We start from the raw sequence: 26162 nt of genomic DNA on the forward strand, positions 1-26162 counted from the left end.
CCTAATGAACATATGCAATGGCAAACAAGAGACCTATCTCAAGCAAGGTGAAAAGCAAGAACTGACACTCAAGGTTGTCCTCTGACTTCTCACTGTCCATACTCACACTGTAACACACACACACACACCCCAAAATATAAAGAAAAACTGAAAGGGTCAGTCAACCCCCAGGCCACCTGGAGTGTGTCTGCAGAACCTAGGACACTCTCTGCTACAGGGACTGGCAGCTTGCACATATGGAAGGCAAACCCTAAGCAAACTACACTTGCTACTTTCCATAGAGCCTAGGTGCTGTTAGGGAGCCAGACGTGTCACCCCACCTAGCAACAGTTGGTTGCAAGGGTTACAGGTCACATAGCCGTGGAAACACTGGAAGGTGTGAAATGTGTGTACCATAGAAAGGAGTCAGTGAGGAGTTTCCAAGGCTTTGGAAAGGTGATGTTGAGCCATTGGGACCATTGGACTTCTGTATTCATTGTAAACTTCCAGGATTGTGAGAGACAACCAGAGCAGAAGGAAGAATCATGTGGGTTTCAATCCTGTCCTGTTAGCCTTGCGGTGAGAACCTGATGGACTCTAGATCATTAAGTGGGTTCCCCTTTATGTACCAAGAGAGTTCTTTTGAGGGACTACGTGCGGCAAAATCAGGAAGACACACTGAGAAACACTGGAACTCCCTGTGCAGAAGCAGGCCTGGGCTCCGCTCCAGGAGCTGGAGGCAGGCTTTCACAGACTTGGATGGTTGGCTTTTAGTTTGTTCTGTGGTGTGAATGTGAAATGCCTTCCACAGACTCATGGGGGTTAGTACGTAGTCCCCAGCTAGTGGCACTGTTTGGAAAGGTTGTGAAACTCTTACATGACAGGCGCTTTATCCAACTGTGCCATGGAGCCAACTGCTGTGGTTGTCAAGCTTCTAGGAGGAGGATTCTTACTAGCAGAAGTAGGTCCCTGCATGCAGGCCTAGAGGTTTTATAGCCTCACTTGCTATCTGCTCAGCCTCCTGACTGTCAGTGCAATGCAGTTAGCCTCCTTTGGCTCCTCCATGATGGATAGATCTCCTCAAACCATAAGCCAATGTAAGACCTTCTTCCCTTAAGTTGCTTCTGTGGAGTAATTTGATCACAGCAATGAAAAAAGTAATACAGCCTGAGTCTCAGGAAAGAACAAAACAGTAAAACAAAGCAGTTGTTGGTGTCTATGTGTGTGTGTGTCTGTGTGTCTCTGTCTGTCTGACAATGTCTGTGTGTCTATGTATATCTGTGTGTATACTCTCTGAATGTCTATGTGTCTGTATGTTACAGTTGGGCCTAAGATTCATTCCTAGAGTTTTTAAATTGCTCCACATTATAAGATCAGGTGTGAAAAGGGGCCTCATGGGAGCTGTGGTGTGGCTGAAATGAAATGATTCATGCAAAGCACAGAGCCATGCTGAGCACATTCTTAAGAGAAGATGCCGCCATCACAGAAATGAATCCTTCTATTCGTTTATTCTACAATGTTGATCACTTAAAGGTTATGTAAAATAATATCACAGACCTAAAAAGCTAAAACAGAGAAGGTGGAAAAGGAGTTCTCTTCCATGTGTCACAATTCAGTCCTTCACATATTAAAACCCCAGGCAATTTCAATGCTAAGTGTCTGGGATCTGTTCCTAAGACTCCTCTTTCTTTTAGCAGTGAGGAGAGTTCATGGCACTAGGACTGTGGGATCAACTGTAGCTCATGAAGTTGAGTGTGCCTCTAATTTGAGTATTCAGGAAGCTGAAGGAGGATTGTGGGCTCAAGGACAGCCTTGATACACAGTTAATTATAGACTAGCCTGATACAAAGAGACTAGTGCCATTATCTGTTCAAAGGCACAGAATTTATTTGATTATTGCTAGATCCCGGGGTTCCAGGTGTTCAGCAAAGGAGAACTTGTATTCAAATGCTGGCCAATCTCAGCAAGGCTACCTCACACAGAGTGGCACTGCTTTATCTAGGAATGTTAAACAACTATTTGTATTAAGACTGTTATTTCACTGTAAAGAGCACAGAGATATTGTTAAAGGGGCAATTACTTCATCTCCAACCTGAGGGCTGAGCTAATATTAATAAGGCTGGATTGACATCCACAGGCAGTGGGGAACCTACCCTCTGTGTGCTTGCTCTACTTCTGCTTATTACATCACCCCTGTATCCTTACTTTTGTCCCCAGCCCATTGGCTGTCTCCTTCACCCTCAACACAGAAGGTGTGATAGAGTCTTAATCACTAGCTAGTTCGTGGCATACATATAGGGTGGAGTTTTAGTCCACTTGAAAGTTCCAAGCTATAAAAGCTGCCTTTGGATTCAAACTAATTAATTCTAACCATAGCAGCTTTTGGGAAATGAACAACACATGGGTAGTATTCTTGGGGACAGAAAGGAGGCAAGAAGAGGAGTATGTTCTAAGTGGTACAACTATTATAAAGTTCAGAAGTATCCATGGAGTGGCAAAATCATTTAGAGAAATGAAATTACACTTCTTAAACCTTCTCTCAATGTTGACTTCATGACATGAATCATCTCCTTCAATCTTCAAACCAACCAAAAACATCTACTTGCCTCTCCATTTTTTAAAGTGTCACAGATGGCTAGGGAGTTATCTCAGTCTAAAATGTTTGCCTTGCAGGAGCAAGACCCCTGAGTTCAAGCTCTAGAACCCACATGAAAAGACTCTTGGCATTGTGGCTTGATGTCCACATAGTCTAGCCTACTCAGAGACTGAGTCCACTAAGAAGCCCTGTCCTAGGTGGATGATGACCCTAAAGAATGATGCTGGATGTTGCCCTCTGGCCCCCACATGCATGTAACCTTCACAACCATGAGCACACATTAATTAATTCTGAAAGGGACTCATGTAAATTCGGCATATTCTTTAAGATGCTCTATTTAACCAAAAGGATCAAGAATTTAAACTCAGATCTGGTTGGCTTAAATTTTAAATTCTTCTGACATGTCAGATTATATCCTGTGGCAGTGCAGTACAATTTCTTAGATGTCTATTTTTTTTAACTTCATAAAAACTAATAATGCAAAACGAGGCTAGCTAAAGAGGCAGCAACATCTAATGACCGGAGAAGTGGTTTGGGAGCAACGAGCCAATGCACTGGAGTGTGTCCAAAACTCTTAGCTGCCCGCTGTTCTCACAGTCACTCAGACAGCACTGAAGACTCATCTATCGCTAAGCATGGAAGTGAAAGGTTCGCCCCAAGGTCTAGAAAATTATATTTATTTTTTAAATGGCCAATAATTTCAGCAATTCTAAGAAAATGTTACTTGGGGACCAAACACTTCCTCTTTCTTAATTTCATTTTTCCTTATTTTTCTTTATCCTGTCTTTCCTTAAGGTGACAAGGACTTGCTATACTAAGTAACAAAACTAGCTCAGGACAACCTCAGAAAATGACTGGTTTGGAAGCATAAGACAATGTCACCATACTAGATGTCCCCAGATTATGGCATAGTTGTTAGATTTATTATACTTTAAATTTAAGAAAATTTTCATTTATTATGATAGGTTTGTATTTTCTCTTTTTCTGAGATCGTAACTCCTTGAGTTGTCCTCATTCTTCTTTATTTATCTAAGAGGTTTTTTTAATGATTTAAGGATGGGACAAATGGCTCATCAGTTTTGAGTGCCCGTTCCTCTTGTGTAGGACCTGAGTTTGGTTCCCAACAGCTACAATCACCTGTAACTCCAGCTCTGGGGGATCTGATCCCTGCGGACACCTGCACACACATGCACTACAAGCAGATATGCACATGCAAAATAGGTCTTTTTAATAGTGACTTAAAATGAACAAACACTAAGAAATGGAAACAACAATATAACCTCCTTACCAACCCCCTGCAAAGGAATGGCCTCTGTCCATCCTCTGGGGACCAGTACATCCCTTCTCGGAAATCCAGTCTCCTGTCTGTGCTCTTTATAAATAGCATGCTCATCTGGGAACATGGCAACATAAATAAAATGATAACTTCTCGTTATTGAGGCTGTAGATAGATGGCTCAGCAGGCAAAGTAGTTGTTGCACCAGCAAAGAGACCAAGCCAGGTGCCTAAACCAATGTAAAAGCCAGGCCCAGCAGCATACCTGTAAAGCTGGCACTGGGAAGGGCAGACAAGATCCCTAGAGCTCGCTGGCCAACCAGTCCTGCCAAAATGGTCAGGTTCACTGAAGAGGCCCCATCCTAAAAAATAAAGTGAGAGGCCACAAGACTGACAGTTTACAGCATTTGTCACACAAGTCTGACAACCGGAGTGTGATTCCCCCAAACCCGATGAATGAAAAGTTACATAGACAGTGCCACAGCAAAAATAAGAGAAATTCAGTGACATAAAAGGAGAGAAATAACTACTGAAAAGTTTTCATCCTGCCCCTACATACATGGGACGTACATGCACACATATACAGTTATGGTGATAAACTTGTAATAATAAATATGGAGAATGAAGTCAGCCTCTGGCCTACACACACACACACACACACACACACACACGTGAATGCAAACACACACACACATGTACACACAAAGAATTTTAATTAGTAAGTGTGAAATCTGTGACTAGAAAAAGACAATTAGAGAAATCTATGACCACCTGATGGGCTTGGGATAATGGCACAGCCCCTGAGACACTTTGTCCTCCCCCCCCCAGCCCATGTGGTATCTGCCTCCCCTACAAGCAGTGTGCTGTGACTGAACTCATCAGTCTGTACTTACTTAGATTATGGTTTTCATTACTGTCAAGATGCAAATTATACTAAATTTTGAGATCTCACCTGCTCAAAACCCCTAAGCAGTAATTTCATTGCTTTTGATGGACATTAGAAAATAAATCATGCAAATTTTGAAAAGAAAGCATCCTAATTTCTGGAAGAAAAAACAAGAGTGAGGAGGATGAGATCTGGCATAAGGATAATGATAATAAAAATCACACTCAAACAAGCAAATGAACTTCCTTCAAGGTCAGTTTGCAGAGTCGCCCTAAGAGGTGAAGCTCATGCATTAGTAGAATGAAGCCCTGCAATTTAGATACAGCTAAATCAGTTCTGGGTTAAAAAGAATCAGCCAAGCTGAAAAGGATACCCTCATTGTCACAGGCACAGGGTGCATAGTAATGTCTCAAAGAGATACTTGAAATACTCTGCACAAGGCAAGCTAAACTGGAGCCAACTTCAGGACCAGAAACATATGAGTGTGCTGAGGCTGGCTCAAATCCTGAACCATTGGGGGGGGGGGATTGCATCATCACCTGAAAGAACTACCCTAAAGAAGTCCACCAAGGAACTTTCTTGTAAATTCAGTAAGGTGAAAACAAAATAGTCAAAGTAATAACTAGTAAAACTCTATACTTTGAATTGTCATGTTTTTAGGGAAAAAAAAGTGCCATAAAATAGAAAGTGACTTTGATAGCTTGTCCTACCAAGCTGAAGATACATACTTCTCAATGCTTTCAACATCTAACTTTTTCTCCCATCAAGTGATAATAAATGTGATGGGAAGCAGGGGTCTAGATAACACAGTTGTGCTGTTTTCAAAGAGAAATGCCCCCCCACTCTCATTACTTGCACAAGCAGTCCCATTTGGTGGCACTGTTCAGGAAGGCTGTGGAACCTTTGGGAAGTGGAACCTTGCTGTGGGAAGTATGTCACTGAGTATGGGCTTTCGATTTTATGTTCCCTCCTCTCTCCTCCCTGCCACCTTCCTACTCCCTGAGAGTAATTTGAATAGTTAGCTTCCTGCTCCTGCTCCTGCTCCTGCCTCCATGCCATCCCTGCTGTTGACATGTCTTCCCTGCCATGATGGACTCTATCCCTCTGGAACTGTAAACCAAAGTAAATCCTTTCTTCTCTAAGTTTCTTTTTGCCAGTACATTTTATGGCTTCAAAATAAAAATAACCAATATAATAGTCAAACTCTTTTTTATGATAATAGCATAGTTAACAGATGTGGTTTTCATCCTTATTTGTGTTTGTGGAAGTCAGAGGACAACCCACAGGATTTCACTTCTTCTACATGTGTCACTGGGACTGAACTCTGGCCATAGGTGAGGCAGCGGGTATCTTTATTCGCTAAGCCATTTCACCAGCCCTAGATGTGGTTTTTAATCTTGACCTTTCTAAACCAACACTGAAAATAAAATTATGATTGTTTGTATAGTACAAAGCAAGGTTAGAGCAATGATCAAGAAATCTGAGACCAGCGGGTGGTGGTGGCACACGCCTTTAATCCCAGCACTCAGGAGGCAGAGGCAGGCAGATCTCTGTGAGTTCGAGACTGGGCTGGACCAACAGCCTCCAAAACAATACAGAGAAACCCCATCTCGTAAAACCAAAAAAAAAAAGAAAACAAAGAAATCTGAGACCAGAGACAGGTCAGAGAATTGATCATTAATTAGAAGCATGAGTTGAAGACCATTGTTTCAGTTTCATGGGATCAACACTCCTGCATTTCTAATACAGACAGTAGGTGTTGCTTCTCTTTCTTCCTGGTGCTGGTTGTCCTAAAACAGTAACATCAAGAAGCTGTTTTAAACATTGTGTTTCCTGACAACTTAGTCAGAAGTTTGATATGCATTAAGACCTTCATCAACTATAGGCTGAGTCTTGCTCAATCCTACCTGCTTTTCACATTCTGGATACCTGTCTGGAGGCATTCATATTCTTACATTAGTATGAGTGTACACTGTGTTTAAGAATCTTATGCGCGGTGCTGATCCTCTCTAATTAAAGGAAAGTTTATGAGATTAGTGATAATAAATAGCAATTTGCAAAATAAATGTTGTGGGAGCAAATTCTTTCATCTAGATTTGTAACATCATTTTATATTATATCAAATTTGGGCATATAATGTAGTAACTGAAAAATCACCACAAATGTTTGTGTAAATCACACATACTGGGTTTTGTTGTTGTTGTATTGTTTTGTTTTGTTTTGTTTGTATAGGAGATTTACAGGCTGTTGGTTCTTCACAGGATCTACCTAGAACTAGGTAGCCTCAGAAGTTGGACTGAGTCTTCCCAATGTCTCAAGAGGGCTTCAGACAATCCTTTTTGACCCTCCCCCCAATTAGGCATCATTAATACAATGAACATGATAACTGCTAGCACTCCCCCTCATCTGGCAACTATTGGATCCAAAGCTTAAACTGTGAAGGGAAGTCCTTGTCCAAGCTTCATGTCCAATAGTCAGGGAGCAGAAAGCCCAGGCATAGATTCCACTGCCTAATTCATCTTTTTGTGCATTGCAAGTCTACATAATGAGTTCCAGGCCAGTCAGGGCTTCACAATTTATCTCTGTCTCAAAACAGGGGTGAAGGGCATGGAAAATAAAAACCAAGGCAACAGGGCAGAGCAAGGAAATCTGCTATCCAAAAGGTCCAAATGACCACAGGAGGAAGAGGATATAGAATGTTATGGGGAAACATCTTCCAGAAGGAAAGAGAAATTTCTCTGTTGGCAAGATCTTTGTACTTTTTAAATTTTTTTTTTAGGTTAACCTAGTTTGCGGGGATAGGTGCTTGTGTGACTGTGTCCTAAATTTTCTTTTGACATTTCTTTTTGGAGCAGACACCTGCTAAACTAAACAGGTTTGGTTGTTTTGTCTATTTGGGAGGGGAAGTATTAAGGGAGGGAGACATGGCTCCGAGGTTAAGAGCACTTGTTTCCAGAGGACTAGAGTTGGCTTCCAGCACCTAACTCCCAACCACACCTCTAGGGATCCAACTTCAGGGCTCCTCCAGGACTCTCACATAAGCCCACACAGGCACCCACACACATAAATAAAAATATGTTTTTTCTAAATAAAGTATAATGTCACACATCTGTGATTCTATCATTTAGAGGCTAATTCATACAAGTTTTTTCACATCATTCGGGTGTTCATTTAATTCACTCACTCTTAAGTTGAAGTTGGGAGATGCAGACCATATCATTCAACAAATAGGAACTAGTTACTTACTTACAAGTAACAGGCACAGTACTACCATGATGGCTGCATAGCGGTATGAGCTTGAGGAATGAGAAAATTAAGGATGGGGAAGAAGGAGGAGGAAGCAGAGGAGGAGGAAGAGAAAAATGGGAGAAGGGTTTCCAAGGGAGTTTCAAGAAACCAGCTGTTCACTGGCTGCAGTCTAGGGATACGCAATTGGGAGACAAAAGAGCTCTTTGAGAAACACTGTTATTGGCTTGGTGACACTTTCCCAATGTTTGAGAAACATAATATTTAACTTGATTTTGCTTAAAATGACTGTTTGGCTGCAATTCTGAGACTAGGTCACAACAGTCTTTTCTTCAGGGGTGTCAAAGTGTCTGTAGAGTAAATAGGGGGCAAGGCGACCATAAGATACCTTAAGTCTTCTTGGCCTTGGGAGACAGCCTTGTAAGTGCTTGCCACACAAGCATGAGAATCCAAACCAATAGAGAATACCTCATAGCCATTCCAGGCTTCTACATAGGTTCTACAGATTCAAACTCAGGTCCTCATGCTAGCATAGCAAATGCTTTGACCCACTGAACTGTCTTCCCAGCCCCCTTGGTTTACTTCTTACCTACACTGAGAAGTTGTTAAGACAACCTCATCATACAGCATACCAATTGTCCACCCTCAGTCCCACCACATTCTGCAGGCTCCACAACACATGTCACATATTTCCCACTGAATATGCTCTATTAAGACAAGAAAGTAGCTATAAAATTACTGACAAGTATATGGTGTTCATGTTAATAATGATGAATAAAATGACACTAATATGATAAATTTACCAATTCTGTTTCCATTAGAAGTGTGTGTGTGCATGTGTGTGAGAGAGAGGGGGGAGGGAGGGAGGAAGGGAGGGAGATGGGTAACACAGGATATCTAGCAGTATATTAAATATTAAATTCAAGAAGTCCACCCTATCCCTGAAAATTTAAGATTCCATGCATGCCTGGAAGCATGCTACTCCATTCATTTTGCAAAATTAAATGTAATGCTGCCCTGTATTATAGACTCGCCTCACTTCATATAAAAATTACATCCCTGAAAGGTCTTGTGTAAATTTAATTTGGGAAGAGTGAATTACATTTTAAATATAGTAGGCTCACCAGCTATTTAAAGACATGCTGTAATGTCTCACTTATGTAATGCCTTTTGTAAAAAAAAAAAAGAAATTAGGATTTCTTTAAAGTAAGGCATCTTTATATAGATGTGAGCCATCATAAAGCTAATTTTCATGGAAGAATCGTGGGTAGTCTGTCTCTGCTCTTAAATAGTGATGGAACTAGGAGCAGTGGTCGTAATAACTATTGTAATAATCAAATTCTGGTGAGAGGAGAAGCAGTAGTAGGTTAATTAACTTATCAGAGACCAAACCACTAGAAAGTCATAGAAGTGGTATTTGACCTTGACCTATTTCTGAGCCAACCTTGTTACCATAATTGTGTGAACTGAAGAGACAAGTCAGACAATTGCATTGATTTTGACACACACACACACACACACACACACACACACACACACAGAGCAACCTCCAGAACATCAGGGGCAAAGGTGGTAGAGACTGGCTGGTTTTCTATGCAGATCTACTTTGGAGTAAGATAGGTCCTTTCAAAACCATCACCAAACATGATTAACCCAGTTACAAGTGTCACATCTCTGTGTTGAGTATCAGACAAGCCTGCATTAGCATTTGTCTGTTAAAGATTACTTTGGTAAAGGAACTATTTAGGTTGGGAAGGAATTTCCTCCCATGACTGTTAGAAGCAATTACTAAGGAAAGGTTGTAGCTATTCTGGCCCCATCCCCTCACTCTTCTTTGACTTGTATACAAATTTCCAAATCAAAGGTCCTATTTCATTAAGACAGACCCACTCCGACACGTTTCCTTTGTTTATTCTGTAAACCTGAGAAATGACAAGCTACTGTTAAGGTATGAAGTGCAAACAAACTGCCCCGAGAGAAGGAAGCAAACTCTCACATCTGTAGATCTGTCCTATTGCCAGTAGGTGGTGCCAGAGTGTGACTAATTCCAGGAAATGATGCTCATATTTGGAAAGGGGGCCCTTGCAGTTTTGATTAAAGTTCATGAAATGAGGAGATGGGGGCATAATTCATTTCAGAAAACTCCCCCCATGCAATCACATTTATTATTATAAAAAGAAAGGCACACAAAAAGGCCTATGAAGGCAGAAGAAGAAGTTGGGGTGACACAGTCATAAGCTAAAGAATATTTGCAGATTCCAGAAGATAGACAGGTCAAGGAAGGTTCCTACCACACAGCCTCCAGAAAGCATGGCCCTGCTGACACCTTGACTACAGATTTCTCACCTCCAGAACTGTCAGGGGGAAAATCTGATTATTTCAAGCAATTAACTTTATAATAAACTAAATACGATGCTACATTGTTAAAGCATAATTTTCTCAATTTGAGAAACCATACTAAATTATGCACTGTTGTTCCTTCATTACAAAATAATTCATTAAAGGCAAATATTCCTATTGAGTCAATTTTATTTTCATTTGTATTGGTTTCTGGATACTAAAGAGAAAGTTTCTAGACTATTTGGTCAAAGTAGTCTGCAAAATAAGAAACATGACACTGTGTGTCTCAGAGTTTCTAATGCTGTGGTAAGACACCATGACCAAAAGTAACTTGGAGAGGCAAAGATTTACATCATCTCATCAGCCTCAGGTCAGAATCCATCACTAAAGACAGTCAGGTCAGGAACATAAGACTGGAGCCCGGAGTGGGGAACCAACGCCGAGCCATGGAGGAACACTGCTTACTGGCTTGCTCCCCTTGGCTTGCTTGGCCTGCTTTCTTATACCACCAGTGACCACCTGCCTAGGGATGGTACCATCTCCAGTGAGCTATGCCCTCCACATCAAGTACTAATCAGGAAAATGCCCTACAGCTTTGACCACAGGCCAGTCTTATGGAGGCATTTTCTCAATTAAGATTCCCTCTTCCCAGACATGTCTAGGTTTGTGTTAAATTGGCAAAACTCAATCAGCATACCATGGATTCCATCAACTTAATCCCAGTCATTTGCTCACAGTCCTGGGCTTCTGAATATTGATTCTTTACCAGGGGAATTTTTTGTTGGACTATAATCATCACAACACTCATTTATCAAAATACCAATTTCATTTCCTAAATCTTAACTGGAACTAGGAACTTGTGTCGACTAGAATATTCTGGTCTGTTGGTGTCTGCCACTGGAAGAAAACTTCAGGATAATCCTGAAGGACTTAATAATGTAAACTGGAGGCAATTGGTAATATCATACATGTTTAGTATTCTGGATTATTATTATTATTATTATTAGCCATCTAGAAGATGGCTCGGTGGATAATAGAGCTTGTTATGTAAGCCTGAGGACCTGAGTTCAAATCTCTAGCATCTACGTGAAAACCTGGCATGGCCAGTCATGCATGCCTATAACCCTAACATTGGGCCACAGAGACCAGTGGATCCTGGGAGTGCACTGGCTGGCCAGCCTAGCCAAAATAGTAAGTTTCAAGTTCAATGAGAGACCATTTCTCAAGAGACTAAGACGTAGAATAGAGGAGGACACTGACATCTCCCCCTGACCTATGTGTGTGCACATATACCATACATCATACACACATAAACACAAAAGCATACACCACTTACACATATAACATACACAAGAAGAAAGGAAGGAAAGGCTGAAGGGAAGGAAGGAGAGAAATAAAAAGGAAAAGAGGAAAGTAAATAAAAGAGCAAAAAGATACAAGCCCTATAGAAGATTCCGTTTGTGTCCATATCCAGGAATACCAAAAAAGTACCTGGAGTATTATTTTAATTTACAAAATCTACATCTAGTAAGTGAGTTCTTTTATATGTGTGACAAAGTTTTCATAGAGACCAAATGTCTTTCTAGGGACCAATAAGCAAATGAATCTAAGTGTCACATAATTATCTTATTAATGTATCTTCAAAGCCCACTTCACATCAGAGGGACTGTGTATATGAATGTGTCAGGAGGCATCATGGGGGGACCAGGGGGGCCAATGGAAAATGAAAAGAATCACCTAAAACATAAAATGTAAAGCAAATGAGAGCAGGACAAATTGGAAAGCAGCCTCTTCTTGGTGACTCAGGGGCCAGGGTTAGAGTTTCTTCATCACCATACCACCATGGGCCTTCCTGTGGTAAGAGGTAACCTGGTGCTGACCAACAGCTAAGGAACTAGACTGTCCCTCATTCCAACACAACACCCAAGACACTGCCTCCTAACAACTGCACGTTTGTCTATCCTTGCAGCCTCTGCCCTACAGAAAAGGATTGCGGTGCCAGACTGGTGGGAATGTTCTGGGCAGCAATCATATGCTTCATTGAACGTTGGTAAATGTACACATTATATTCAAGTGAGTCTGCCACACAGCTCCATCTCCTTTGCTGTAATCAGAAACCGAACATTAATTAGAGCATTGTCAAAATTGTCCTTCTGGCACTAACACTTAGTAAACATTGCAAGTGATATTTCTTTGTTGTAAAAATTTTAGTGACATCAAAAGCTGACCACAGGTTACTTTTAGGAGGATTTTTATTTTTGCAGGCAAAGAATAGAAAAAAAATAATCCTTAAACTAGAGGCTCAGAGTATAAGTAGACAATAATAACTCCAACAGAGGTATTAAAATTATGTGCTGGACAAATGTATAAATGTCCAAAAATGTATGTTTAATATAAAAATGATCATAACTTCTGCTTATTGGTTGGTCACGCCATTCCCTGGAACAATTAGGTAATTAATCACTAAACTAGAAATATTTTCTGTCTATGACTGGGCATGCTTTGTTTTGTGGCTTGGAGAAGACTAAGTAAGTAAACTAGAGAAGATTTTCAAATCTTCCTTTTTTTTTCTTTTTTTTTTAATTTATTTTTCAGTTTAAATTTAGATTAGAAACAAAGTTGCTTCACAAGTCAGTTCCAGGTCCCTCTCCCTTACCCTCCCCTCCTCCCGTTCCCTCCCCTCAGCCCCTCCCATGATCCCCTCATTTCCCCAGGGAAGGTGAGGCCCTCCATGGGGGTGTCCATAGTCTGTCACAAATCTTCCTTTAAATAACAATTACTATAGCATCTGATGCATAGAAAGTGCTCTTTTCTGTCTCATTTCTTCTTCACTTAACCTTATGAAATGAAGTTGCCATCATCAGAGAGCAAAAGAAGGAAATGAATGATGTGTGCCAAGGCCAAAGACAGTCTGGAAATCAAGTCTATTCAGTTCCTAAGTCCCGAGTCTTGTCACCACATTGAGTACCACAAGTCTGTCAGTCTGTGACTTCCGTCCATTGGAACGCTCACGTTCCTTCCTTCCCCTGCGTTCCACATGTGTAGACACAAGAATGCTCATGGCTGTCTCCCTGGTCCGGTCTGGCCCTCGTGAGTCTGGCAGCCAAGCGTATTGAGAGCAGTGACCAGCCAGTCTGCAGTAGAGCCCTCTCCAAGGCAGGTGTCTGCTTGTTGAGAGCCAATAACAAAGCTCAAAGCTGTCTCCAGGAAAGCAGTAATAGGAAGAGAACAAGAAGCAGGGGTACGATAAATTTCAAGGTAGTAGGCAGGTTGTATGCTAACATCAGACATTCAAAGGCTTTCCTCTGATTTCAAAGTTTTGGATTTTAGAGAAGCCCCAAATGCATGCTTCCATCCCAGCACAAAAACCAGAGGGACGGCTCTGGAGTCTGTCCGCATGGCAGTCTTGGCTCCCTCATGCCCACTGCTTGAAGTGAGCCTGGGTTCTACCTAAGCCCAACTCACCCCATCCCCTTTCTGGAACTTCCTGGGTCTGCTCAGTTTGTAGAATGCCTGCCACTGCAGCCCAGACTCTCTGGAGTTTGCCCACATCACAGTCTTAGCACTGCCCTCACCCTCAACTTGAGTATGAGCATGAGTCTTGCCCCCCTCCACCCCCTGCATGAGGAGAACACCAAGAGAGGCTGGGCCATCCAGAGTTATCCACATGGAAGTCTTGGCCCACCTACACTTACTGAGAGACAAGAGGAGAGGGAGAGACCCCAGCTGCACCCACTGGGAGAAGAAATGAGAAGATGACAGTTTAAAGAACACATTCAACAATAAAAAAGACCACCGGGTGGTGGTGGTGGTGCATGCCTTTAATCCCAGCACTCGGGAGGCAGAGGCAGGTGGATCTCTGTGAGTTCGAGGCCAGGCTGGACCGATAGCCTCCAAAACAATACAGAGAAACCCTGTCTCGTAAAACAAAATAAGTAAATAAATAAATAAAATAAAAATAAAAAGACCAGTATGACACCACCAGAATCTAGGGACTCTATACCAGCAAGACCCGAACATCCCAACACAGATGAAGCAGAAGAGAAGGACCCTAAAAAACGGTTTTATGAAGATATTAGGAACCCTCAAAGAGGAAACAAGAAAATCCCTTAAACAAATGGAAGAAAAAAGATACAGGAAATGGAGGAAAAGGCAAATCAAAAAATTCAAGAAATAAACAAATCTCTTAAAGAAAGCAAGAAAAGCCAAGAAAAAACAAACAAACTAGAAACAATAAAGAAAACAAAGAATGAGGGAGTGCTGGAAATAGAAAAGCTAGGTAAAATATCAGGAATTACAGATGTAAGTATAACTAATAGAATACAAGAGATGGAAAAGAGAATCTCAGGTGTTGAAGACTCGGTAGAAAAAATTGAGTCATGGACCCATGAAAATCTTAAGTCCAACAAATCCCTAACACAAAATATCCAGGAAATATGGGACACCTTGAAAAGGCTAAATCTAAGAATAACAGGTATAGAGGAAGGTGAAGAAATACAGCTCAGGGTACAGAAAACATATTAAACAAAATCATAGAAGAAAACTCTCCCAATATAAAGAAGGACATGCCTATGAAAGTACAAGGGGCTTATAGAACACCAAATAGACTTAGCATAGAAAAATGTCCCCTCACCACATAATAATCAAAACACCAAACTTACAGAATAAAGAAAAATATTAAGAGCAGCAAAGGAAAAAGGCCAAGTAACATATAAAGTCAGACCTACCAGAAATACACCTGATTTCTCAATGGAAACTCTGAAGGTAAGAAGGTCCTGAATAGATATTCTACCAACACTAAGAGACTACTACTATCTATACACAGCAAAGCTTTCGATCACCTTAGATGGAGAAAACAAGATGTTTCATGACAAAACCAGTTTTAAACAATGTATATCCACTAATTCAGCCCTACAGAAGGTACGGGAAGGAAAACTCCAACCTAAGGAAGTTAACTACACTCACAAAAACATAGGTGTTGAGTGAAGCCTTTTCCTTGCCAGCCACTTTGGTTTGTCCCCACCAGTTGCCTGGCTCTGTCATGTTATAGTTCCCAAATAACACACAAGATCCTATATTAATTATGAAGCTGTTGGCCTTGCTTGTTTCTTACTGGCTAGCTCTGACTTAAATATTTACTCCATAATTGTTAATCTGAGTATTTCTCTTACCAGAGAAAAGAGTCCAGACTTCTTACTCCTATGGCAGATACATGATGATTCCCTGTGTTTCTGCTTCCCAGAAATCTGCTCGACTCCTAGTCCCACCTATCTTACTTCCCTATTGGCCAACAGTGCTTTATTCAACAACCAGTAAGAGACAGATTTACAGAATGGCATCTCCCATCACATAGGCAATTGATAATCCTACTTTACTAAACACCAAAAGAAAAAAGGGGGGAATCCACACACAAAACCAACAACAACAAATTCAAAACAAAAAAAGAATTAACAATCAATGGTCATTAATATCCCTCAATATCAATGGTCTTAACACACCTTTAAAAAGAAACAAGCTAACAGAATAGATATGCAGACAGAATCCATTCTTCTGCTGCATAGAAGAATCATACCTCAACTTCAAAGACAGATGTTACCTCAGAGTAAAGGGTTGGGAAAAGATTTTTCCAATCAAATGGATCCAAGAAACAAGCTGGTGGGGCAATCCTAATATCTAACAAATTAGACCTCAAGCTAAAATCAATCAAAAGAGATGAAAAAGGTCATTTCATATTCATCACAGGAAAAGTTCATCAAGATGAAGTCTCAATTCTGAACATCTATGCCCCAAATACAAAGGCACCACATTTGTAAAAGAAACATTACTAAAAATTAAATCAAATAAGCCGGGCGGTGGTGGCGCACGCCTTTAATCCCAGCACTCGGGAGGCAGAGGCAGGTGGATCTCTGTGAGTTCGAGGCTAGGCTGGACCGACAGCCTCCAAAACAATACAGAGAAACCCTGTCTCATAAAACCAAAAAAAAATTAAATCAAATATAAAACCCCACACACTTATGGGGGAGACTTCAACACCCCACTGTCTCCACTAGACAGGACCACCAGACACAAACTTAACAAAGAAACAAAGGAACTAGTAGAAATTATGGCCCTATTTATTTAACAGACATTTATAGAACACTCCATCCAAACACAAAAGAATATACCTTCGTCTCAGCGCCACATGGAACCGTCTCTAAAATTGACCACATACTCGACAACATAGCAAACCTCAACAGATACAAAAAGTAGGAGTAACCCCTGTATCTTATCATGCTTTAAAGTTAGAATTTAACAACAACAGAAATTGCAGAAACCCTACAAACTCATGGAAATTGAGCAATGTGCAATTTCACCATTCCTGGGTCAAGGAAGAAATAAAAAAAAAGAAATTAAAGACTTCCTAGAATTCAATGCGAATGAAGACACAACATACTTAAACTTATGGGACACTTTGAAAGCAGTGTTAAGAAACTGCCCACATCAAGAAACTGAAGAATAGTCACACTAGAAAATTAACAGCGCAACTAAAAGCTCTAGAACAAAAAGAAGAAAACTCATCCCAGAGGAGTGGATGCCAGGAAATAATCAATAAAGTAGAAACAAAGAAAACAATACAAAGAATCAGTGTAACAAACAGTTGGTTCTTTGAGAAAATCAACAAGATAGATAAACCTTTATCCAAACTCACCAAACTGCAGAGAGAAAACATGCAAATTAACAAAATCAGAAATGAAAAGGGGGACATAACAACAGACACTGAGGAAATCCAGAGAATCTTCAGGTCATACTTTGAAAACCTGTACTCCTCAAAATTCACAAATTTAAAAGAAATGGACAATTTTCTAGATAGATATCAGTTGTCAAAATTAAATCAAGAAGAAATAAGCAATTTAAATAGACCTATACTGAAATAGAAGCAGTCATCAAAAGTCTCCCAAACAAAAAAGCCCAGGGTGAGATGGTTCAGTGCAGAAATCTACCAGAAATTCGAAGAACAGCTAATACCAATACTCCTTAAAGTGTTCCACTCAATAGAAGCAGAAGGTTCATTGTCAAACTCTTTATGAGGCTACAATTACCTTGGTACCCAAGCCACACAAAGACATAAATAAGAAAGAGAACTTCAGTCCAATATCCCTCATGAACATTGATGCAAAAATACTCAACAAAACAGTGGCAAACCGAATCCAAGAACACATCAGAAAAATCATCCACCATGATCAAGGAGGCTTCATCCCAGGGATGCAGGGATGGTTCAACATACGAAAATCCATCAATATAATCCACCATATAAACAAACTGAAAAAGTAAAAACACAAGATCACCTCACTAGATGCTGAAAAAGCCTTCGACAAAATCCAACACTCCATGATAAAGGTCTTGGTGAGATCCGGGATAACAGGAACATACCTAAACATAAAAAAGGCAATATGCAGCAAGCAGTCAACATCAAACTAAATGGAGAGAAACTCAACATGATTCCTCTAAAATCAGGAACAAGACAAGGCTGTCTACTCTTTCCGTATCTCTTCAAAATTGTAGTTGAAGTTCTACCTAGAGCAATAAGACAACAAAAGGAGATCAAATGGATAAAAATTGGAAAGGAAGAAGTCAAACTTTCTCTATTTGAAGATGATATGATAGCTTACATAAGTGACCTGGAAAATTCTACCAGGGAATTCCTACAGCTGATAAACAGCAAAATGGCAGGATACAAGATTAACTCAAAAAAATCAGTAGTGCTACTATATATAGATGATAAAGGGGACGAGAAAGAAATCAGAGAAACATTATGCTTTACAATAACCACAAGCAACATAAAATATCTTGGGTTAATGCTAACAAAAAAAGTGAAAGACCTGTATAACAAGAACTTTGAGTCTTTAAAGAAAGAAATTAAAGAAGATACCAGAAATAGTATTTATCCCTGGCGTACAAATAGACTTTGAGTGTCCATGCCACAATGAGGGATGCTCTCTCAGCCTAGACTCTTGGGGGACGGCCTAGGCCCTGCCATGGAAGACACTGGAGATCCACCATAGAGGGCCTCACCCTCCCTGGGGATTGGAGTGGAGATTGGGTGGGGGACTGGGGGACCTGGTGGGGAGAGGTAGGGAGGAGGGAAGGGAGAGAGAGCTGGGATTGACATGTGAAACAAGCTTGTTTCTAACTTAAATGAAAAAAAATAGAAAAAAAAGGATACCAGAAAATGGAAAGATCTCACATGCTCTTGGATAGGTAGCATCAATGTAGTGAAAATGGCAATCTTGCCAATAGCAATCTACAGATTCAATGCAATCCCCATCAAACTACCAGCACAATTCTTTACAGACCTTGAAGGAACAATACTCAAGTTTATATGGAAAAACAAAAAACCCAGGATATCCAAAACAACTGAGAAGCTTTTATAAGGCAAAGGACACAGTCAACAAAACAAAACGGCAACCCACATAATGGGAAAAGATCTTCACCAGTTCCACATCTGACAGAGGGATAATTTCCAAAATATACAAAGAACTCAAGAAGCCAGTCACCAAAACACCAAACAATTCAATTATAAAGTGGGGTTCAGAGCTAAATAGAGAATTCTCAATAGAGAAATCTAAAATGGCTGAAAAACACTTAAGAACATGTTCAACATCCCTAGCCATTAGGGAAATACAAATCAAAACGACTCTGAGATATCATCTTACTCCTGTCAGAATGGCTAAAATCAAAAACACCAATGATGGTTTATGCTGGAGAGGATGTGGAGAAAGGGAAACACTCCTCCACTGCTAGTGGGAGTGCAAACTTGTGTGGCCACTTTGGAAATCAGTATGGCGGTTTTTCAGGAAAACGGGAATTAGTCTATCTCATGATCCAGCAATTCCACTCTTGGGCATATACTCAAGGATGCACATTCATACAACAAGGACATATGTTCAACTATGTTCATAGCAGCATTGTTTGTAATAGCCAGAACCTGAAAGCAACCTAGATGCCCCTCAACTGAAGAATGGATGGAGAAAATATGGTTCATTTACACAATAGAGTATTACTCCGGGGGTGGGGGGTTAAGGACAAACCATCCTGAGTGAGATAACTCAGTCACTTAAAGACAAGCACGGTATACACTCACTCATATATGGATATTAGACACAGAGCAAAGGACTACCAGCCTACAATCCACACCACCAGAGAAACTAGGAAACAAGGAAGACCCTAAGAGAAAAATACATGCCCCCCCCAAAGAAGGGGAAATGGACAAGATCTCCTGTGCAAATTGGAAGCACAGGGAGAAAGGGAGGGAGGTAGGAGAAGAAGGGCAGAAGTAGAGTGGGAAGGAGAACAAGAGGGATCAGGAAGACTGAGACAGGAGGGATAGAGGAGAGCAAGAAAAGAAACACCTTAATAGAGTGAGCCAGTATAGGTTTAAAGAGAAATCTGGCACTAGAGAAATATTCAGAGATCCACATAGATGACTCCCAACTAAGAATATAAGCAGTAGTGGAGAGGCTACCTTTGATGCCCTCACCCTATAATAAGGTTGATGACTACCTTAATTGCCCATCCTAGAGCCTTCATCCAGTAGCTGATGGAAGCACAAGCAGGCACCCAAAGCTAAGTACTGAGCCATACTCCTGGAATCCAGTTGCAGAGAGGGAGGAGGGATGAGCAAAGGAGTCAAGACCATGCTGGAGAAGCCCACAGAAACAGCTGCCATGACCTAGTGAGAGAATATGGACCCTAGTTGTAAATCTGGGGAACCAGCATTGAACTGAACCAAACCCTGTGAATGTGGGTGTCAGTTAGGAGGCCTGGGCAATCTATGACACCTCTAACAGTGGAACCAGTATTTATCCCTAGTGCACAAATGGACTTCAGTAGCCCATTCCCTATGGAAGGATACTATTTCAGCCCAGACACATGGAGGAGGGCCTAGGGAGAGGGAAAGGAGGTGATATGTAAAATGATTGTTTCTAAATTAAAAAAAACAAAGGGATGGGGGGCAGGAAGAGGGGAAGAGAGAGGAACCTGCTGAGATGGAGGAGATGCCAGGCTGCTGAGCCTGACTGCCCACAGTTCCAAAGCAGTGATCACATCTCTTTGTACCCAGTCGTCCCTGACCTCAGCAGCTGTCTCTTCCTGCCAAGATGGTCCCTGCCCAGTAGGACAGTCCATGGCTGCCAATGTGCCAGATTGTTTCCCCTGCCCAGCTCTCAGTGTGGGTAGCCACAAGAGTGAATCACTTCTAGGGAAAAGAACTGACATGGATGGAATTTGCCTGAATGTCCAACATTGCCCAGCCATGACCAGAAGGTCACAGGGTGACTTTCAGTCTGAGAACTGGGCTGTTATGGTGACAACTGGCAGAGCTAAATGGCCGTGTTCTGAGAGAGCATGTCTCAGTTCTGTCCAAGATTACAGGAGGAGCTGGGGACACAGGAGCATCCTGAAGTCTGTGACTGTGTAACGCACAGTTGAACAAATCTTTCACTGAGATCGGAGTTGAATATAAGCCCCTGAACTCCCAGTGTGCCCTTCCAGTCATGGCTTATACCTGTACTGCTTTCCAACACATGGCCTCCTCTACTAAGTGTAACACATCCTGGGGACTCCTGAGCAACCATCCCCCTGGACTAAATACAGAGCTCTTGCAAAAAGTTCCGGTGCCTCCCTGAAGCTTCACACACTTCTGTGACAAGTGGGTAGACCTAAGAAAATTTCCCAGGTATGTCCATCCTTTCAAAGTTTTGACTCAGTGTTTTCGTCTACAAAATTCATGTGGGAGAATCACACAAGTTACGAATAAATAGCAAGCTTGCATTTTGAGTGTTGTGATTTGAATGTGAAATGTCCCCCGTAGACACATGTGTTTCAGTGTTCTGGTCTCACCTTTTGAGGCTGCTTAGGAAAATTGTGGGACCTTTAAGAATTAGAGCCTTGTTGAAGGAAGTGGGGTTCAGGAATTGAGATTGTATAGCCAAACCTTACTTCCTATTCACCTTCCACTTTCTGTCTGGAGAGGCAATATGGCCAGCCTGCTTCCCACTCCTTCTGCCTGCCACCGTAATGTGTAGTTTTCCCTGCCATCCTCCTGAGCCCTGTCTGAACCTCCAAATAACACACAAGACACTATATTAATTGTGAAGCTGTTAGCCATTTGCCTGGTTTCTTATCATCTAGGTCTGACTTGATTATTAACCCATAATTATTCATATATATTTTATAAGAACTTATCTTTGCTAGGGAGCATTCCTGCTGCGTCCATTCCTCCTGAGAGTCACATGGTGACCAGTTCCTTCACTACATTTCCCAGAATCCTCCCAGACTCCTAGTCCCACCTATCTTGCTTCCCTATTGGCCAACATTGCTTTATTGACATATACACAGGACTCTCCCATCATGCCATGTCTTCCCCATCATGCGGGATGTGTCTCCTCCAACTGTAAGCCAGGAAAGAAAATTCTTCCTTCCTTAAATTACTTATTGTCAGGCATTTTGTGATAGTAATGAAAAAAAGGATTAATACAGTAAGTTAATGATTTTGATGTGGGCTGTATCCATAGCTATATCCTTGGCCACATGGAGCTGGCTGTGGGTTGAACATATCTGTTAGTGGGTTCGTCTGCCCAATGTTCAAGACTAGGAAAACAAAACAGGACATGCAGGACTGGATAGGTGACAGATTTGACCTTCACAAGGTAAAACTAGATAAGAGGAGAGAGGTCCATCTGGGTTGCCTTTGGACCAGGACTTATGCAGTTCCTGTGAAGCTACAGTATGTATCCAAATAAAGCTATAGGAACTGTGGAGGATGAGAGAGTATGCAAGAGGCATGGAGAGAGAGAAACTGACAAGGACTTCTGGGCTAGAAACCAAACTTTCCAGAACATTACTGATGTGTCCAGACCAGAGATTGAATTTCTTGTCTGCTTACTTTCATGGTACATCCCTGAGACTCTGACAAAAGATTGGGCTGTATCATAGATCCCACAAAATTTAGGAGGGGTGCCATTGGTTATGCACAGGGTTACTATGGAAACCATCTGGTTGTATTCTTCTGAGCCACGTGTCTCCAAACAGTGTTTTTATTTAGATGATCTCTCCCCAGATGTCACAGATCAGCAAGCATAACCTTCAAGAAAAGCAACAGAGAGACAAATAATAATAACCAGACTCTTGGCTGGGTTGGGTATTTGGTGTGATCAGGGAGGGCAGGTATCCACTGTAGTTACCAGAAAGCTCACCCCTAACGTATCCCAGAAGTCCTGATCATAAGGAGGAGCACTGCAAGGCAGCTAGGCAGGAGGTGAGGCTGGAGTTCAGAGTATAAGGTATAAAGCATGAAAGTCCATGCTGAGCAGAGAATAGTGCCCAGGGTGGAAAGCCTTGACTTTCTCCTCTGCTCTGCTGTTCAAAGGTCACGTCCCACCTTAACATCAGAGTACATGATCCAACAGGGAAGGAGATGTGCACTGTAAAATGGGGGGTTTTCATGAAAATTCTGGAAGCTTCCTAGACAATACCAGGTTCTTCAAGGGTCAAAAGGCCCACCAAGGCATACAGGGATCACAGCTTATAAAAATCCAAGCTTGGTTAATGCTACTCTGTCATCTTGAGAAATGCTAAGAGTTGATGCTGTGGTTTCGCATGTGCTAGGCGAGTGCTCTACTCCTATGCTGTATATCCCTGGGTCTCTTCTTGTTTCTTCTTTATTTGGAAACAAGATATTACTAAAGTTATTCCAGCTGTCCTTGAATACAATTTATAACACAGGTAAACCTTGAACATGTGGTCCTCCTGTCTCAGCCTGCACCCCAAGACCTGGCTTGAAATTCTTACTAATGTTGCAATAAAGGGATTCGCATTCTCATTTTTCTGTATCTTTTCAATGCCCTTCACAAGCGAATTATTTGACTGATTATCCTACATACATGGCTCCTTTATTAAATCCAGGGTCTCTTCCTCATAACCAAACCATAAGCCTAAGAATCTTTCAGTAATTGTTTACTAATCCTGTGTTTTGGGTATTCAGTAGATGCCCAATAAACTCACATTCCTAGAATTTTCAAATGTCTCTGTTTGCACATTAATCCATTCAACAAACATTCACAAAAGAGGGGGGAAAATCTACCCATAAAATTATTTGAATTAAAAGGTTAACAGCAGGGCTCAGCAATGAATTCCAATACAAGGCTTTCATCAGAGTTGGACTTGGTTTTCAACATCCAGTCATACAGGTAAAACCATGACTTCAATGTGACTGAATTTTAAAGAAGAAAAGCAAGACAGTATTTATGTGGCTGTCTCATCCAAGCTCAAACACAAGCTTTAGTTCCCATTATCTGCTCTCACGGGAACCCTGCTTGAGTTGGAGAATATGAATGCTTGACTGCCTCCTATTTCTCTCTTGACAGGCGTGAGTAACACCGAGGCCCGGCAGCCAGGAAAGTCTCCCCACTTCAGTGCCAACTGGATCGTGGGCAGTGCAGACCTGGAGATCATTAATGCCACAACTGGCAAGAGGAGCTGTGGGGGCTCATCCCGGCTCTGCAAGCACGTGTTTTCTGCTCGGTGGGCACGGCTGCATGGTAGGGTAGGTCGCACCGGTCCTTTCTGGGAAGAAAACTAGCTGTGCCTGGGCTCTGGTTAGAACCCTGGGAAGCTCTGGGGAAATGGGAAATCATTTAGTCAGCACTAACTATGAGACAGGACATGTAAACTGATCCCCACAGGGTTACTGCCCTTTCTCCAACTAACTGCCCAGCAATTTCCTCTATGCACTTTAGAATTTTGCTACCCAAATGTGGTCCTCAGAGCTTGTGGACTGTGTCTTTGTGAAGTCAAGCAACAAAAGAGCTTTTTGTTGAACCAGCTAATGCCACCAGGCACTGTGCCAGTTGGTTTACAAAGCATGTCATAAGAAAGGTACATAAAGCAGCTGGAGAGAAGACTCCGTAGTTAAGTGTACTTGTTCCTCTAGGAGAGACCAGGGTTCAGTTTCTGAAGTCTCGTGGCCACACACAATTTTCTGTAGCTCCAGTTTCAGGGGATCCACTGCCCTCTTCTGGTGTCTGCTGGCACTGCACACATGTGGTGCAAATGTATACACCCAAACCCACACATATACACATAAAATAAAATAATATAATAAATCTGTTTTAAGATATTAAAAAGAGAAAAAGAATTTAACATCATCCCAACTTCAGATACAAAGAAATCACTCCTCAGAAAGTACATAAGGGCTGGCAAGGTGGCTTAAATGGACAAAAGCATTTGCCACCTACCTTGAGGACCCAAGTTCAGTCCTCAAGACCTACATGGTAAAAGAAGAGAACTAACTCTTGAAACCTGGCTTCTGACTCCCAAATGCATGTTGTGTCATGAACATACACACACACACACACACACACACACACACACACACACGGGAGGGAGGGAGAGAAGAAGGGAGGGAGGGAGAGGGAGGAAAGAAGGGCAGCAGGGGAGGAGGAAGGAAGAAAGGGAATAAGGTGATTCCTCACTAAATTTCAGTGGTGACTGTCAGAATTAACATTTTCCCCAACCCAGAAGGCTGTCCATTTCTACTACAGCAATGTTTCAGAATCTGCTTTCCATTCATAAATAGATAATAACTACATTTGGGGTGGTTAAAACTCAAATGTAGGCTTTTACGTACTTTGAAAGCATAGCCAACTATAATAAAATAAAGATAAAAGATAAGTTAATGAAGAAAAGGTATTTTGTTCATTTTTTTGTATTGGTACACAGCTCAGGCAAAGAAACCCTTGCTATGAAAGCATGGGGACTTGAGTTAAAGCCCCAGAGACTATGCGAAAACACCGGGCATGGTGGCCTATTAGCCCCCAAACTGAGGGAGGCAGAGACAGGCAGATTCCTGGGGCTAGCTATCCACCAACCTAGCCTAATCAGCAAGCTCTTGGCCACCGAGAGAGCCTGTCTTAGAGAAGGAGTGGGGAACAAAGTTGGCAGCTTCTGAAGAACATCACTCCTGAGATTGACCTCAGGTCTCCATGCACACCTGCACACATATGTGCACCCATATGACATGCACACCCAGTAATAGTGTTTGGATTGGTATATCAACCAGTAGAACAACAGATATACAAACAAACATTTTTGTCTACTCACAGAATGTTGAACATTGCAGTCATCTAAGAGTATCTAAGAGTTTGGCAGCAACCTTCTGCCTCTGCCACAAACAAGCAGATGTGGATTACGACACCATATGCTCCAGTTTTGCTTACAACTCTGCCTCTGTCATGCCTACTCTGACCCCTTCACCCATGTCTCACCTCTTCCAAAGACACTGGAAGGTCTGGGGGAGCACAGCTCTTCTTGTCTTGCTGAACAAATAGGTGCTTTTCTTGTTTACATGATCATGGTTTCATTGGCCACAAACCACAAACCCCCTGGGAAGACCCTGCAGTGTTATTTGAAGCTCCCCTACCAAAGGTCTGCCCTCTGCCTTTCTGTCCTTCTGTTGGGGGACCGAAGACACAGATGAATATGTTCTCCCTGCCTTACATTGCTCCAACTTTTGCCTCCTATGACTCAGAAATGCAATAACATCCAACTTTTACTGCCTTTCTAGTTAACTAGCAACATAACTAAGCCCCTCCTCCCTCCTGTCTGCCATGGTGCACTTAGCACACAACCCTGCCCTGGTAATCCTTCTCCAAAAGGAATATAAAAAGCAATGGTTTTGTTATCGGTGCTGTTTTGTTTCTTTCTGCGGTTCTCTAAGTTTTTGGTTTTTTTTTTTTGAGTCAGTATCTTCCTATATATCCCAGGCTGGCCTTAAACACACAGCAGTCCTTTTTATTCAATCTC

General features: G+C 41.7%; 1 protein-coding gene across 2 annotated transcripts in view; it reads left to right on the plus strand.

Moving 5' to 3' along the window:
- The window catches only part of Adarb2 (adenosine deaminase RNA specific B2 (inactive)), a 548454-nt gene that overhangs the window by 515795 nt on the left and 6497 nt on the right, over window positions 1–26162 (plus strand). The window contains exon 9 of one of the 2 annotated variants that reach the window (XM_040755571.1): window positions 23726–23904. In XM_040755571.1, coding sequence (XP_040611505.1) covers window positions 23726–23904 — 179 coding nt within the window. The remainder of the gene's footprint in view (window positions 1–23725; window positions 23905–26162) is intronic. The other variant, XM_040755572.1, reaches the window with a different exon arrangement.

Source organism: Mesocricetus auratus, unplaced genomic scaffold (genome assembly GCF_017639785.1).
Source record: "Mesocricetus auratus isolate SY011 unplaced genomic scaffold, BCM_Maur_2.0 Super-Scaffold_100013, whole genome shotgun sequence".
Classification (NCBI taxonomy): domain Eukaryota; kingdom Metazoa; phylum Chordata; class Mammalia; order Rodentia; family Cricetidae; genus Mesocricetus; species Mesocricetus auratus.